General features: G+C 40.4%; 1 protein-coding gene across 1 annotated transcript in view; it reads right to left on the bottom strand.

The window, feature by feature from the left end:
• Positions 1 to 17,786, bottom strand: part of SPOCK1 (SPARC (osteonectin), cwcv and kazal like domains proteoglycan 1) — a 245,896-nt gene that overhangs the window by 11,147 nt on the left and 216,963 nt on the right. The window contains exon 7 of the mRNA XM_088536865.1: positions 78 to 194. Coding sequence (XP_088392991.1) covers positions 78 to 194 — 117 coding nt within the window. The remainder of the gene's footprint in view (positions 1 to 77; positions 195 to 17,786) is intronic.

The raw sequence follows: 17,786 nt of genomic DNA, 5'->3' as shown, positions 1-17,786 counted from the left end.
TTAAAGCAACTGGAGCTGGAGACAGCATATCCATAGCATTTGTGTTATTATCACAGCAATAGGAAATATGTGCTTACTGCCTTGCGCCGTCTCCGAGCTCGTGGGCTTGATGACGCGGTTGGCGTCCTCGTGCAGCGCGCCGAACCAGTCCTTGAGGCGCGACGCGAGGCTCCGCAGCTCCTTGTCCGTGCAAGCTGCAGCGAGAACACAGAGAGCCGCTCAGCCCAGAGCACCAGCAAAATCCTCCCCCAACACTCCGCTCCAGAACGACTATTTATCCACGGCTGCAACGTCCTTGCTACTAAGAGCTTCGAATTGAAAGGGAAGGTTAGGGGAAAGCATGCAAGTTAAAAAGAAAATGTAAGTCGTGATGAATTTAAGTTACACTCAAGTATCTCCTTAGCAGCTGACATGATCTGTGATGGGAGGAATGACTCCCACGCCGGTCTGCAGGTTCCCAGGTGAGTTATATGACTGCTCGACTTTTAGCATTTCAGATAAAAAGCCCAGTCAGACAGATGGGAGTTGGGGAGGGAAGAGACCTACTACTTAAGTAAGTGCTTTACTAGGAATAATCCATAACCCACATTTGGATTATTATCACAGTAATAGGAAATACATTTATAGTTATATATATGTATCTGCCTATATATATATTTCTTTATATAAAAGAAAACTGTCATGTTACTTTAGTTCTGTTGCAAATGAGACTTGTCATGTCTGAAGGTTGTCAGCTCTTTCTTCCTAGCTAGGTAAAAGTGTCCCTGCTTCTCATCTTTATGAATTTTTACTGCCAAATATCTTTTTTTTTCCAGAAATCCCCGCCAAGAGGTTAATGTCCAGCTAAAGCAAATAATTTTAAGTAAAAAGCTATATTAGTCATCAGTTTTGACCAGAAAAAAAAAGTCTTCTTGTTTCTATATCAATTGCTGCTTGAAATTACCGTGCTCAGACCGTTTTATTATTCCTGCTGTGTACTCGCTGTACATTTTAAATGCCGTTTCTGGGAACACAAAGCAAGATTTTATGCAGTAGAGGCAGACATCCTTCACAGGGTAAGGCACAATAAGTCTGCTTCAATTCACTGCACATTATAATATTCCTCCCACTAAGTTATTGAATATCAGGTCCCACTGCTCATCCTCTCAGGTTAAACTCACTGCTCTGATGTTACAGTGAACTTGTTGCTGCTTCATAGCTGTGGTGTTTTTTCAGTCCATTTTTTCAGTCAGAAATAATGCTGGAGTTAAAAATAAGACACAACAGGGCTTTTGAAGTCTTCTACTCTATTTGGGGTTAGAGGAGGAAAAGATAGGGAGAGATTTTCCCATTCTGCTGCAATGCTAAAAGGATTTGATAGATTTTCCCATCGAGAATAAACATACGAAAATCATTCTCCCACTAAGGCTGAGTCCAGGTAAGGAAAAAAAAAAAAAAAAACAGGTCTTAAAAATGCACCAGCAACATTAGAATGGGCCCAACCATCCTGGTGCTAATGAACTCTAAGCAGGAGATGCTGCCTGAAGGGGTTAGAGGGGAGAAAGCAAACTAATTTTACAGGTAATAAACATTCAGGCACCAACTACCTTGAGGCAGGCGTGAATGATACGATATTTTGTGAATTTAGGACAGATTCAGAGAGATAATGAGGTTTCTATCACACACAGATTTCAACGGGAGCTGGGTACCTAAATATAGGTTGTAAGTGAGGGAGATGCTCCTTCTGCATGGGAAGGGAGATGCAACCCACCCCTTAAATTGCCATGAGGCACCAGTTTTGTCTAAACATTAGTAATTTTTGACGGGAGCATGAGCGACCACAACAGTCTCCTTTTTAATCCTCTGTCTTCACTAGTATTTTCTGGGGAGGAATTTGCCCGCAATTATATCATCTTTCAAAATTATAAGTAGATGATTTCTTCCTTCCCTTCTGACAAGCACCTGTCTCGTCCTTTGAAAGTCACTTTTGGAAGGGAAAGGCATGCCAACTGAGCGTGGCTTAGCCAATTCCTCATACATGACAGCTTATCCATATGCTCAGAGTATTTGACAAGCGCATCTCCAGTCAAAAATGCAGGTACAAACAGTGCTTTGACTGCTGATTACAGCAACCAGGAGAAAACAAGTGAGTTCAGTGGGAGTGAGTCATAGAGTTTTGCTGTGCAAAGCTGAGATGTATGAAATGGTTGTCCAGCATCTTTAGGAAGCTCAGGTCTGTCCCATGCCACTGTCCCCAAAGATCCTCTCCTTGGCCACTTCACAGGCCATCCTCAACACCGCAGCATGGGTGATGCTTGCTCTTGGCTTCACTTTTCTCTTGTTTTCACAGTCTGAAAAATGCCATCAAACCTTGCAGGTTTCTTCTGGAGTTGGGTAATAGCACAACTCGACTGCGAGCCCCAGCACCAGCTCTCTTTGCACACTGGAGGCTTTTTCAGCAAATACCTGAAATGTTTCTATCCAAGGGCAGATACTCTGTGCGGGTGCTCGCCCAGGACTGAGATCTATCTCCAGACAAACTACTGCTGTTTTACAAGTAAAACAAGGATCTCCTGTTCTTTTAATACTCAGTGAATAATACATTCCTTTACAAGACTGCAAGAATTTAATGCATGTTTCTGATTAAATTTCAATTCAAGTAATTTAATTCCCTTGATTTTGCTTTCTCTTAAATATTGAAGTGGAGGAAGTATTATTTTCCATTTTTTTGAATAAAAATCTATTTTGATACCACTGTGCCTGGTTAAAAAGATTCTGCCTGCCTACCTAAAGGAAGTGCACTTTATTTGTTGATATAGGAACCTATATCAACACTTTCAGAAGTCTCTAATCGTTCTCAAGTGATCTGGTTAGGGACACATTATTCGAGGCACTTCAAAGCGACTCGATAATTAAGCACATATGTTTAACACGCACAAAGTCAGGTCCAGCCTCCAGCTGGGTATCTGGGAATCACAGCATTTAATGATTCATTTCTGGTCGTGCAGCCTAACTGTTACATACCGGACAATTAGGAAGGATAGCTCCAAGGAGTCCTACATCTAAGATCCTCATATATAAATTTGCATCAGTTTAAGTTGTACAGCATTTTAAGAACCTTCTGCATGAAAAATGCAGTGCAAATGTATCAGTATTAATATAAGTTTCAAGTAACAGCTCTCAGATGAGAAGAATGAGGTCGTAGGAGGAAAAGACAGGATAATGGGTCTCTGTTGCTATTTGAAGATCTATGAGGAGAGAATATGTAGGTTGCAAACCATATGGGTATTGACATGACTTGAAGCAGTGATTAAGAACAAGTGGGATGAAGAGAAACCCCAAGGGAGGGACCTCTCCATGGCTCTGCTCTAGCTACTGCACTTTCTCTAGTCAACGCTCACCACCCACTCGAGGAGCTCCTGCTGGGAGCAGGACACTCGTGCAGGTACACGTTTTTTTTCCCTGGGCTGTATATTTGCTTCAAGACAAGACGATTTGACTTCAATTTGTTTTCTGCATGCTTTAGAAAGGGAAAAATAGAGGAGGAGGGTATCTGAAGGAGGAGGAGATATTTGCTCCCAGATCCAACTGCCATCCCCAGATCAGAAGCTGCAGATGTTATGGCCATCCTGCAGAAATGATTTAACGGCAAGCACTGAAAGGGCCAATTTATTCCCAAGGGTAAAGCAATTGGTCCAGCAGTTATTTATTCCTAGCAAACAATGTGATGTTGCTAAATACCTTTTTTCACCCAACAAAAACATTAATCTTACCTAATGGAAAACCATCAGCATACTGCAAGGACTCGAGTTTGTATAGGCCGTGCTTCTCTCATGGAGTTTTTCAATTCTGTAGACACTAATCTATCTACATAAGTGGTGAAAATTTACAGTATAAGATTTAATTTCATTTTTTAAGAGAGTGCCCAGTGCCAGAAGTGAACAATAAAATTGAACTCATTTTTAGAAGGACAAATCAATATTGAACGGCCTCCCACATCCCAATTTTATTCCAGCCTAGCAAAACAACATTACAAAATCTAACTAAACAAAGTTTACAATTCACATTGCAGTTAATTCTAAACAAACCTTAGTACTAAGGCAGTACATCCCGGCTTTAATGTCTAGCTTGCTGACGTAACGTGCTGGTACTACCTGATGAACAAGCAGTCTGTATTGCCCAGGAATTGCTGCAGGGATGCATTCAGTGATGTATTTCCTATTAAGCAAATTGTGTAAACAGATGCAGAGACTGTGGGCACAACCCGCTTTTTAGCATTTGACTTCTTTATTATCACTCATCTATTCAGCATGTATTTGTTGCATTATCACTACTATTGTTATTATCATCTTGCTAGCAGCAATGTATCTTTACCAATTACACGTGGAGAGACTGGTCATCTGGATTCATATTAGTGTTTTACAACACTAAATGAGCCTCTTAGGCAGGGACTGAGGAGGAAATTTGCTCGTCCCTGACTGCCAAAGCTCAGCATGGGAACATCCTTGAGAGCCCAGCTGGCTTCATCTGGCTCTGCTCTATAGAGGAAAGGGAACGGCGAAAAATAGGCTGTATTTCTGATCTCAGTGAGCTACATCTAGGAAATGGAAAATATTGCAGGAGAAGCTCTCTGAATCCCTAGGCAGAAATGCCACCCTCGGCATCCTAATGTGGCCAGAGTGAGTGGATGCTTTGATGGCAACTAGCTTGGATTCCTGCTTCACTCACAAGCAACCAAAAAGCGGCTGCATTTGTCAGACGCATCAGTCACAACGAACAGCTCAACCATTTGTCCTGCAAGCTGGGAGGACAAGTCCATTCAGTCATGATTAGAAGGTGGCACAGCAGCAACCAACACAACACCGGGCAAGACTCATACTATATTCCTCCATTTTGCAATAGGACATGCAGAATTTCAGTAATTCAAAAGAAATTAAAGTCTCTATTTTCTATTTTGGAAGAATAACTGAAGTGACAATCAGGGGCAAAGTGATACATGCAAATTGGTAAAATGCATATATCTAAAAACAGTATAATAATATATTACTTAAAAATCTAATATAAACATATCATAGTGTGTAAACACTATGATAATGCTTATCTTTTGCACTAACTAGTAATTTTTATATTCTTCTTATAAGAAGTAAATGTGCTGCTGTAATCATGCTTTCTCTGACAAGCCTGCTAGGGAAGGCATACTTGCCTCTGTACGTGTGTGCATTATCACAACAGGCTTTCAAACTGAAGCAAAAGAGAATTTTACCAGCTTTCATGCTTTAGAGAGCAGAAATGCAAAATATAGAGTGTATTCCAGAGCTGCTGCTGCGGGAGCTGAGTTGAAAGGAAGCCTAAGGAGAAATTCAGGGCTGTGCCAGTGCCAAGCCAGCACACACACGTACCACCCCTTGCAGAAGGCTCCAAGTGCCTTAGTTGGGATGCTTGCCTTCACAAATGCTTCAGCATTTTGGGGTGGAACAGTAATGTGAATTTGCTCTTTTCTTTTAGGCCTGAGACAACCTTTTAGAACTAAAAAATCAAAATGAAGACAGTAGTTTTTATGAAGAAGGGAATGGATTGTACCTTGTTCCTGGCATCCAGTGGATGTTGGATAAGACCTGAGAGAACACTCTCCCTCACCAGATTTTGGCCATACACAGCATTAATCATGAAAATGCCACCCCCTGCATGGTTCCTGTTGTCCCAAAATTCACTTCCCCTCTCATCCTGGTGTTTTCCCTCAAATTCTACCATGCTGTTTGAAATGAGCAATAGACACCACTATATTCAGTAAAAAAAGAAAAAAAAAGAAAAACAAGCCACACTAAATGAACTATGAGAAGAAGAGTCTCTGGATGGAACCCAATACAGTACTGATAAGTTCTTAGCAGATACCACGCTCTCAAGTGTTTGCAGTAATAAATAAGCAAAGTCAGATTAGTAATTACAAGGGGAAATGTAGTTAAAAGGAGATAATTGATGGCTGGGTTTTTTATGCAAACAATATCTGCTGCCATGCTGCCTACATCTGAGTTTTGCATGGGAAGCACAGCTGAAAGTGAGACATGGACCTGCCGAAGGCGTCCACGTGCAGGAGGGTCTTTTGCTCCACTTTCCTGACAGGAACAGGGAGAAATTTTGGATTCTGACCTTCTGCAAAAATGTTCTGAACCACAAAGGCTGGGAATAGCTTGAGCTGCTGACGATAAGGGGCAGCTGCTCGTTTCCATGATGAAAATGCCCTTGAGCTCGAGAGAGCAAAACTCAGGCAGTAAAAATTAATAATTCGATGACACTTGAGAAACGGCCACATCTATTTATGTTCAATCAGAGCAGAAAGGTAACAGCCATGAAAATAATTATATACTTAGGAAAAAAGTAAAAACAGAATGATCCTATTAAACAGAATGCCCGTTCCAAAGCACATGCAACAGTTCTGTAAAAACTGCAAAAAAGAGAGTCAACAGTTCATTCTTGTAAAGTGTCACAGTAAACAGTGATACTCATTATTATTTGGTTCTATTCTTTTAAAATGCATGGATTCTTGGGTGGTCCATAGGAAAAAAAATTACTTCTCTTACACACTTCTGGCACTGCTCCATCTTTCTGAGTTCATTTGAATCAAAAATTAATGATTTCCCCATTTTTTTTTCATTTTTGTTTCACAAAAAGTGAATATTTTCCTTTTATTTTTGTTTCTTTTATTTTCTGCTCATGGGAAATTGGGAAATAAAATAAAGACTACGATTTTCATGGATTTTGTTACTGAATACTAAATAATAACTAAATACTAAAATATTAACTTTTCTGTTGAACAGAAACTAAGCATTTTAGTAGAAGCTACTTGTTTTATGCAATATATATAATTAGATTTACTTCTCTTATAGAGCTTGGCAGGAAAGAACATATCAAACTGAATTAGGCTTATCGTGTTAATAATTGCTCTTTTTTGCTTTAGTAGGAAAAGGTATTCTTTTTGTGGCTAGTAAATCTCAAGGAGAGCTTGTGCTGGACTGAAAGATGCCTGTTGTGGAGGTAAAGGTTTGGGCTATCCAACTTTACAGTAATGATCACTTCTGCTACTTGAAGAAACTACGTGCGTTGTTTTTAGGACCAAAGCACAGAAATGTCAAAGCAGCCCTTTTTTTTTGTAGCCAATGTGTATCCTGTTACATGGCATTTCTGAAGAGCTAATGAACACACTGACTACTCCTTGACTGATCTGCTTTGCCATAGAAAAAGCTACTCTATATCCTTCTCAAAGCCTCCGTAGTCCCTGAGGATATTGTCCAAAAGCTGCAATTTGGAAGAATTTATCAGGACACATTTTTGACCACGCTACTGCTTGATCATACACAGCAGCATGAGATGCTCATGACTCAGCGCATGCTACCAGAAACTATTTTTCCCCCTCATTACCATTTTTTTTTGCATCAGCTGATTTTTATTTTATACCGTGTGTATCCCTACATTTATCATCTTATATTCCCTACTGAATGTTATCACATTTGATGCCACCAGGGCTTCATTAATGCAAAACGTTGTCATGTGGTAAATTCTTCTAAATGAGAAAACAGGCAATCCCAGAAGAGAAGATGAGGAGTTGTTGGACAGCGTGGCGCTAGGAGCATTTGAAGATGTCTCATAGGAATTCTTCCAGCAAATTGTTGGGAAAACTAATTGAAATCCAATAAGAAAGTGCAAATGAGACAAGAGAGCTCCCCAGTGGATTGCAATGATCCCCTGGCATGAAAGCAGACTCTCACTGCACAAATGCACCTTGCAAAACCAAGAAATACATAAATGCAGCCAGGAACTGTGTAGCAGCAAGCCAGTGTTCAAGGCAACACGTAATAATCAATTCAAGGAGTAGTTTTGCTTGGGGGTGTTGGCTGGGGGGCTGCTAAAGCACAGAGCAAACACCTTGGGATTAAGCAGCAGAAAAAACCTAAACTGAGCCGAGTGTCAGAGAGCGATGTAGATAAAACAGACTCAAAAAAGCTCCTGTCCTTGCTTTACCTACTGAGCCATGTACCTCCTGCAGCCACGTAACTGCATTTAAGAGTATAAAGAGAAGGGTGAGGTGAAGCTACTAATGAGCACCTGGCCACTGAGATGCTGCAGGAATCAATACCTTCAAAAAAAAAAAACAAAATAAAAGGAAGGAACTGAGCTGAAAAAGTCTCCTATTAATGCTTTTTTTGAGGAATCATTTAAGGAAATGTCTTTTCGCAGCCCTTGATATGCATTTGTGCATTTCTCAAGTCCTTTAGAGGGAAGATTGAATTCTGTGTACTCAATGCTATGACTTATTGAAAATGTCCTGATTTTGTTTTTTTTTTCCTTAATATTTGCACTATTAAAATATTTAACAACCAAAGAAAAGCAGCGAGTGAGATCAAAAACATCCTGTGGCATTACAAAACCCATGAGCTGAGCCATTCTGAAAAGGATAAAAATGGGCTGTGTGAGGAGAATTTGTTTAAAAAAAAAAAAAGAAAAAGCAAAAAGCAAGAAAAAATGACAGGTTTGGAACTGTGGCTGAGAAAGCTTTGAACGCAGCCAGGCTGACAGAGGCTATTGTAGGGTCGTTGTAAGCCTTTGTAGAAGCAATTATTATCATCTCCCCAAAGCACCAACAAGACGAGTGGGAAAAAAAAGGCAAAGAAAAGGGGAAAAGGCTGTCTGTGAAGCAGACATGCGTTCTCAGGCCCAGATGCTTGATGCTGAGGGCCTCAGCAAAAGCAAAAACAACCTGGATCTTGAAATGTGAGCCCTTCCGGGACAGAATCAAAAGGCTGGAAGAGGCTGAATGATTTCAATATTCCTGTGATGCTCCTTAAAAATGCAAAGGTACCTTTTTGTCAATCCCCTTAGGATTCAGCAAATTTGTTAATCAAATCTTGTTTAAAATGTAATCTCTGGAATGGCTTAAAATATTGATGTCAGACTTAGCTAGAGTTGGTACAAACTACGCAGGAACATGGCTAAATTTACCTATTAGGCCAATCAAAACTGTTCAGACTAACTTGAGCGGAGGAAGTTTGAATATCACTTGATCCTAAGTGATATTCTTTCATCTGGGAAAGAAATGTGTTAGTAGGTATGTGACACTAAAAGATCCTGAAGGAGTTTTGGGGGGAGGATGGTGACCCATCCATGATGGGAGAGCCTGGCTCCCTCTGGGAAGAAGTTGAAAAGGGGGAAATCCCCTGTTGTGTGGGATGTGACTGGTATTATGGATGTTGCATCAAGTGGATAAGATTAAAAATTTGATTAATTCATTAAACACACACACATTTTGGCATGAAATTTCTAAGTTCTGCAGAACTTCCAATATGCCGAAAGACTCCCAGGCTTCCCAGCACAACGGCTTTTATTTGCTCTTACAAAAAGAGTTCAGGGACTTCACCTGTGACCACAAGTGGGGATTTTGATAAACGGATTTGGAGATAAACTGAAGCATACTTAAAAAGCAGAATTTACTCCCACGGATCCATAAGAAGTGATACACTGTAGTAAGAGATGGCTAAAACTGGAAGCTAAGCACATAGATAAATGTCTTCAGTGGGAAGTTTTGGCTTTGGCTCATTCTGAGAAAAGAAATGTCCTGCTTTTAATACTCCTGGAAGCAGATTAACACATTTTTGGTTTCCTGAAAACTTTAAGCTGCCTTAGAAGTGGAATCTGGCCATTTTCCAAAATAAACTTATCTTGCTCTTTGCCTTTGTCCTTACAGACTCATGAAAATTGTCTATATTTCTAGTGTGAAAATGTGAATGTAGTGAAATACGTATCTGTGAACAGTCATATGGCAGGGATGGTAGCTAAAATTACAGTTTGATGTTAACTTAAAGTAGCACAAACACATGTATTCGCTTTCCCTCACATTCCCAACCACCATTTTTTCTGATCTTTCTGCCTTTGGTGGACCCTCTGTTTTTTGAGAACAAACTAGGAAAAGGAACCTGCTGAAATGAATCAGTTTGGGGTCTGACATATCTTGCTGAGACTGGCCCCAGCTGGGTTCCCTGTGTAGCTTTATGAGCAGCTGTGTTGGCTAGTGCAAAGATGAGAACAAACTGTGGGTAACGAATGCATCCTTCCCACGTGGAGCTTTTTCTTATCAACCCATTCTAATCTTTCACCTAAAATAAATTATGAATAGAAAGCATAATGCAAAACAAAAGTTTAGACAGCCTTTTCAACGGGCTCTGTGAAAGTTGAATGAATAGAGTCTACCAATGCATTATTTGACTGATTTAGCCTTCCAAACTTATTCCAGTTCACATGCCAGAATAAGGGGTTTATTTATGGGGAGTGTATTTAAATTGATCAGCCTGTTAGACCAATAATTCCCTATTGTCACAGCAAACTGCTATTCTAGGTATTGTCCTTTAGCATAAATGCTGCTGGGCAGAGCAAATGCCAACTGAGCATCTGGGACAAACCCTGCTAATATACTTACAAATAGTTCCAACAAAACTGCTTAAGGAGCAAACATTATTTGTAAGTGAAAGTATTTGCCTTACCCTTGGCTAAAGCAGGGGGAAAAAAGCAGACGTGGTTAATCTGCTGATGCTGCCTACGGGCTGATAGTTTGATTAATGCTCTTATTGGGATTGTTCTGGAAAACACAATGTTTCTTTGTGTTTCTTTCCACAGTGAAACACATAGAAGAAGGAAAGTGTCTAATATTATATCTGGAAACATACATTATGTATGGTTCAGGAAGACTTCCTGAGATTTATACTCATGTAAGTTGGAGAAGGGTCTAGATTTGAGATTGCTCTTCAGGATTTTCTTTGTCTAACTGGTGGTAACACAGTTTTGGGAGTCAACCCAACATTTTCACACTAGGCTGCCACAGTCTAGGCTCTGTAACAGACGTTTCCCCACCCAGTTTCCTTAGTACAACAGCATCGAAGACTTTCCTTGGCAGAAATGCAAATGTACATGTTTTAGAGTGTAAAATTTTAAAATTAAATATATGAGAAATGCATGTATAACAAGTAAAGAAAACCACATGAGTGCCAGTGGGAAATGTCTCTTTCTCTTCCTGACACCCTTCCTGACAACACCAGATCAGGATCCATCAGACTGTAAATTTGATCAACACACAAATGTGAAGGAAAGGAAATTCAGACCAGATGTAAGTACCTATTTAACAACAGGCGAGGAAGCCACACACTCACTCTCCTTTGCATATTAGCCGGAATTACAGAGCTACTCCCAGACAAGTAATAATGCAAGAGAAGCCTCCTTCAATCATCTTAAAGGGAGCCAGTAAAAAGAAAAAAATTACCCTTGGATTCATATCCACCTGTCTGTTAAAAGCACTGCTGAAAGCCCAATTATTTTGATGTATACAAAGGAAAAGAGAGAGAGAGGAAAATCCAGGAAACTATGTAAATTGCCATGAAAGAACTCCCAAGTATTCCTAAAAAGTCTTAGGAATTTACAGTAAATAATACTTTCAAAGGAAATGGCAGTCATTCTGCATTGAAAGCTCCTGATCTCACCATCTTCACTTCAGATTGTATTAGTACAGCACATCATTACAAGAATGTGTTCTTTGAAGCATGTGTGCTCCATCTTCCCTCTATTCATCATAAATACCCTCTCTCTGAAAGTACACTTTGCCACTGCGCACACATTTTTCTTTCGAAGATTTAATTCATTTCCTAAAGAAATGTCACACAGAAATCAATCTCGCTGGTACAAGTTTGCAAGGCCCGATTCATTTAAAAAATGATTTATTGACAGCTCTGCGATAGAAAATAATGGAACGTTATTATTAAGACCAACAATACTCGTTTCTAGAAGTGTATACGGAGGGGATGTTCATGTTCTTCCATGAATAAATGACATGTTACACGAGGAGCGAACCGCGCTTGCTGTTACAGAAATCCTGACCTTTGCTGTTTGTGGTTTTGCTGAAAACAGCAGCTTGTAGAACAAAAGATAAGGGAACGAGTGTCCCATTACAGTGAATGTAATTTTGATTGGTAGCCAAACCACGAATTCCTTAGAGAAAACGTGAAAGTTCAACCAAAACTGGGCATATAACAGCAGACCCCAACGGAGCTTTGTAGTTAATGGTTTGATAGTTCATCCGAGAAGTTTTTATCTAAGCAGCATCACACATATGGATTAGATATAATCTCTCTCTTTCCTTATGGTTCCTTTTTCATTCACTGTCAAAGACAACAAATTCTCCAGGCTAAATAACTCTGCATTTCCTAATATTTTGTTGGCATAGATCCTTTTGCATTCTTCTAAACAAGATGCAGAAGTCAGTACAGATTTCCTGCACTAGACAATTCTCTGCAAATTCTATAAGTTTTAAAAATATCCGAAGCTAAGCTCATATCTTGGAATATTAAAAGTATTACTTGTTATCAACGCTCTCATTTTCCCCTGGTATCAATGACAACATACTTAAAAAGCTAAGTATCACAGCAGACCGTCCCTTTTGACAGGAGCAATGGTGTTTGCATCCGCAGTTCGCTGAGATCTTACACAAGGGAAAAAGTTTTAGCTTTACGTCTTTATCTTTCAGCATGTAAATAAATGTGCAACGTTCACTCAATTAGAGGAAAAGCACTTAATCCAGCCAGGCAATTCAACCATTGTAAATGGAGGTGGAAAAACATATTTATAACGTGAGTAGTGCCAGAGAGAAACTGTAAATTCATTTACATTATAATTGATTAAATAGAGGAGGCTGATTCTTGTACTGTAATTATGCTCAATCATGGTCTGTCAATAAAATTTTCTACCCTTTGTCATTTTGTATCAAGGGAATGGATTATATCACGTATGTGCTGTAAATGGACTGTCATTTATATAAAGCAATGGAGGAGAAAAGTTGCAAGACAGTGAAGATGATGTCCTTGGAGAGAGCAGCCTTAGAGGGACATCAGATCACCTTGTTAGGGGGATTTAGAGAAAAGTTACTGATGGTTTAAGCTGTGCATTTGTGATGAGCTCCATGTGGAAACTTCCAGCCTTGGGAGAAATAATGAGAATGGAAAAATTCCAATTCAGGACAACCACGGTGGGATCTGGGGTTATCGCATAGAAATAGAAGCGTTGTCCCCAGAGCTGTGTTCTGCTCCCATTCATGTCGTGACTGGAGTGATCGAGTATGACCATCATCACGGTAACTCCTTTGGCATCCACAAACAGGGGTTAAAGCATCCGTATTTGAGTTTGATGGCTCTGGAAGCCCAAATGCTCCAGGACACGTGTTGGCACAGACACGCGTTCGCTCCAGGCACAGAGTTGCCTCCTGCTTGTGAAAACTGACCCGAAGGCCACAAATCCGGTGTCCCCTTTTCCCGGGAGCGCCGCTGCTGGAGCTGGCACAGCTCGGCACCGCGAACCAACCCGCCGGGGCCCCGGCGTGCTAAAAGTTCTGCAAACGGGTAAGGCCAGCGGCCCACGCACCAGGGAGGCCGCGCTCTGGTCTTTCTAAAAAGGTAAATGAAACCCACACGAAACCCTCCGCATTTCCAAAGAAACAATTTGACAAACGTCAGGAAAACGAAATTCTGCCTGCTGATTTATAAAGGGCAAAAAGTGTGGAATGTTTGACATGCTTCATAAAACACAAATGGAAATATGTAATGTTTTGAAAACATACTGCTGAATAGGGTACAATATATCCACATGACTCAAAAAAAAAATTAAAACTTATTCTCAGCAAGATAATTTAAACCAGAGTAATAGATTATTTTCCTAGGAATTAGCCCACAAATAAGATGATTTAACTGAGACCGTCCGAATCTTTGTAACAGAAAACCAGGAAAACTTGATGAATTCTACTGCACTACATTGCACTGTCAAAATAACAAAGTGAAAATGTTCCATCAACCTACAAGGCCTTTTTACTTTAACAGCATTTCAGAAGTAATTTAAAAGAAAAAAAAAATCTCAGGCATCCTTATTTCACAAAAAAAAAAAGTCTGTATGTTTTACCACTTCAGAGGAAACCCATGAGACCCAAACTCAAGCACTGCTGTATTTACCATGAGCAGGCACAAGGTAGCAGCACAAAGCTCTGCTCCAAGGGATTTCTTACAGCTACTGCTGAGGGGCTACAGGTTGGATGTCACCAGTCACTGGGAGAGACGGCTCTAAGCGTGGAGGCAGCATCACAAGGTTGTAATTGAGTATTTGATGGGAAGCGAGTTCACTTGTAGGGAAAGCTGCATTAACCTTTGCAAGGCAGTGAGCAAAATCCCAATAAAAAGAATGGATTCTTTTTTTCTGGATTTACAGCAGCCAAGAGAGACGTTATATGAGCTTCTGTGTGCAATGGGAATAGGGAACAGTGAAAGCCTGGCAGGGTCATGCAGGGGAATCTGGTGACTCAGTTATGGATTCGACCTGCTCTCAGGCATGAAATGGCTGTTTCCTCACTTCACTTTAAATGCAACTTTTTTTTTTTTTTTTTGGCAAACTATCTGTAATAATTTTTTTTCCACAAAAGGCAATTCAGTTACCAAGGTCCCATTGCATTTCACCTCGCTGCTTTTGTAGGAGCTGCATTTGTTGCACATCCTCAAATTTGGGGCCACCTCAAAATAAGAAATTCAATAGCTGCCATGTTGAATTCAAAAGATTGTTATTCTCCTTGTTCGGAAAATAAAAATGACACCCTCTTTTCTCTCCCCTTGTTCTCACCATCAGTTTACTTTCGAGCAGTTTGGTATATTTTACTGAATTAAAAAAGCACGCATCTTTTGTTAGCTGGTGCTGCTTGTGCAAATGCCAGATGCTCCCAATTATGTCATTATCCCTGTCATCAGAATAAATTTGTAAAAGTGCAGTTGAATAAAGGCTCTTTACTACAGGAATTAGCCTCCCTGCAGCTATCTCCATCTCTGCCCGTCGCTGAAGCCAACCTCGTTCATTCCCCACAGCCTGCTCCTGGCTACGGCTGATGATCACTCTATTTCTACCACTCCACGCTACCTTTGGGATGGTTCTCTCGGATCTCCTGCTCTCCCGTGGTTCTGCCTCCTCCATGTTTTACTGCGCTCTGTTTTCTGCACGGCCCGTTCATGCTCTTCAGCCACATGGGAAAGGTCCCCTGTGCTCGCCCATCTTCTGCCCTCCACAAAGATGATGTGCTCTGCCTTCCAGCATGCCCAGGTGAGACATCATCAGTTTTTCCACTCTGGATCGATGGCTTCCCTCCAAATTTATTTTTTTCATGTCTCCTCACACATGCAACCTGTCAGCTTAGCATCTCCACAGCTAGGAAAGATCCATGTCTTTTTTAGTGATGGTGTGGGTCCTTTTCCAGTCTCCTTGAAATGGGACTGCAGTCTTTCCTGGTACATGCTCGAAGTTCAGTTCTGCCTCAATTTTCTGAAAAGCTTCAACAAAACACAGCTGAAAACACAACCTTTCCAACCACACTGACCATGGCAGCCCGCGCTGCCTCCCTTGCATCGAACACAAGCTGCGGGTCTCCGCTTCAGGGCCCTTTATGGTTTCTCTCTACTTTACTTCTAATCACACCTCTACTAAGTCGTCATTTCTCTGCTAATGATTACAGCTGTTATTGCTCAGTCATTAAACTTGCAAACTACATCTTCAGTTTTCCTCCTTGCACCCATCGGGAGCTCCCTGTAAAGACCTGCAAATCATGTCTCGGTCCTGCGTAAAGCTCGACCTTACCATGATGCCCATCCAAAACCAGACAAGTGCATGACAGTGACCAGGCACTGATGGACTGACTGTAACACTGCACATGCTGCTGCCCACTACTGTCTCATTTTCACTTAATTCTGCCATTGTTCCATCTCTATATACTTGGGTTGTAGAATTTTTCCCAGAAACCATCTTTTTATTCTGCTTACACAAAATGGGCATAGCAAATATTTGCTTCATATACTATATCAAGCAAAAAAAAAAGAAAAAAAAAATCAAAAGAATACTATATCTTAAAATAGAGCTACACAACCACTTCCAGATGGCTAAAATATATTTTGGAAGGGTATGAAAATGAGTGAAGCAAACTGGCAAAGTGACAGAAAAAAACCCTACTACTCGGGATGTTGATGATAAGGTTAAAGGGAAAAATCTAAAATATATGGCATTATTTACTTCACTATAAATCTCAAACAAATCTAAGGGTACCAGTGAAATTATTCCGTATTTACCTAACTGAGGAACTGTGCAGGATGCAATGCACAGTCCACAGTCTTGACCTACCCGTCCTTAGAAAAGCTCCCATGCTACTTCTACCATCGAGACTTGGGAATGACAAATTACTACCATTGGTCAGTAGTTATATATAACAATAAGAAAATAAGCGATGCTCTAAGCCATGGTATTAACCAATTTAGTCACAAAACACCCAGGAACAAGTCTCTAGGAGCTCTGTTTCTCTTTGTTGGCTTATGGGTTCAACAGGTCTGCGAGGGCGTTTGGCAAGCAGTTTGTATGGCTGCCGCTATTTCTTGGTGCAAGGGAGAAAGTCCATTCTCAATACAGAAAATGCCTCTCTGTGGGTCTGCTCACTTTGCACATGGGCAGCTCTGTTTGGAAGCCACAGGAGCCCTTTTCCCTCCTGCGATGGCTGCGTGGCACCAAGGTGCAAGGACAGCACGTGCGGCAGAGCTGGTAGGTCTTCGCCGTCACACGTGACGTCCTTTGCTGCTTAGATGCAACAATAACATTCCCTAGATGCATCAATAAAAAATCCTGCAAGGAATTCCCATCTGAATATTCAGAAACCTCCGAGGCTGAGCAAGAGTGCTTTAATACAAAGCAGTACACCAGGGAACTGTATCTGTGCTGGAAAGAAAGCAGTAAAATCCACTTAGCCATGGATTGATACAGAACGAACAATTGGCAATAATTATTTCAATACAATGCTCCTGACCTGCTTCAATGCTTCCTTTTTCTCTAATCGCCCTTTATAGAAAGTTTTGCAGTTGGTTTCTTAACCATACTAGCACTTAGTAGATTGTACTTTCCATTAATTCTGTATATAATAATAAGCATCACTTCCCTCTGAAACAGAAGTGTAAATGATGGGCCTTTTTTTAACGCTGAGAATGCAAACTTTGTGACTTTGGGCTCAGCAGAGCCCAACACATCTTGTGGACCTTTATTCTGATAAGACTTTGCTACAGAATGAGCGAATGCAGTGAAGTGTGGCAGGTGTAATTAAAATTGTGTTATGCTGCTGATCCAAAGGCAGATAAATCCTATAAGCATTAAATTGCATCAGTTTGTTTTTAAAAAATTGGCTGTTCATTTCCTTGTAAAAACTACATCAATTTAAGGGTGGTGAAACTATAAATCTGAAATGAATTACAGTAGTTCACAAGTTCCTCAGAATAAACAGAGGTCTCTACGCTTCCCTACCAAGAGACTTAACGCTTTTTGCAGAGTGCAGTGAACCAGTTTAATAACAATTACAAGCAGAAGGGATCTACATGCACAGATTGCTGACTGGTGGCATATTAATCCATTTTCTTCCATCCAGAGTATAAACTTCTTAATGGAAAAACACAGAGATTTTCTAGGAAGGAAGGTTAGAGGTTCAAATCAAAATGTTATGTATGTCATTTTTTCATTTGCCATTCATTGAAATAAATTAGATTAGGTGAGAGTAAGCCTTGCATCAAATGTCATGATGTGGGCAGGCATTCTGTTTGTTCTGACTTTAAATAAAAATTCTGACTATCTTCCTTGTGTATTAATGGCAATATTTCATCATCATTAGGAATCTAATCACAACATGTTCCACACTGAATATTATAAATCAAAAACCCTGTTTACTT

The sequence above is a fragment of the Tinamus guttatus genome, unplaced genomic scaffold (genome assembly GCF_059628265.1).
Source record: "Tinamus guttatus ecotype Peru unplaced genomic scaffold, ASM5962826v1 Tinamus_guttatus_pri_ptg000710l, whole genome shotgun sequence".
Taxonomy (NCBI): domain Eukaryota; kingdom Metazoa; phylum Chordata; class Aves; order Tinamiformes; family Tinamidae; genus Tinamus; species Tinamus guttatus.
Note: the sequence above shows the minus strand (reverse complement) of the source record. Positions and strands in the feature narration are given on the sequence as shown.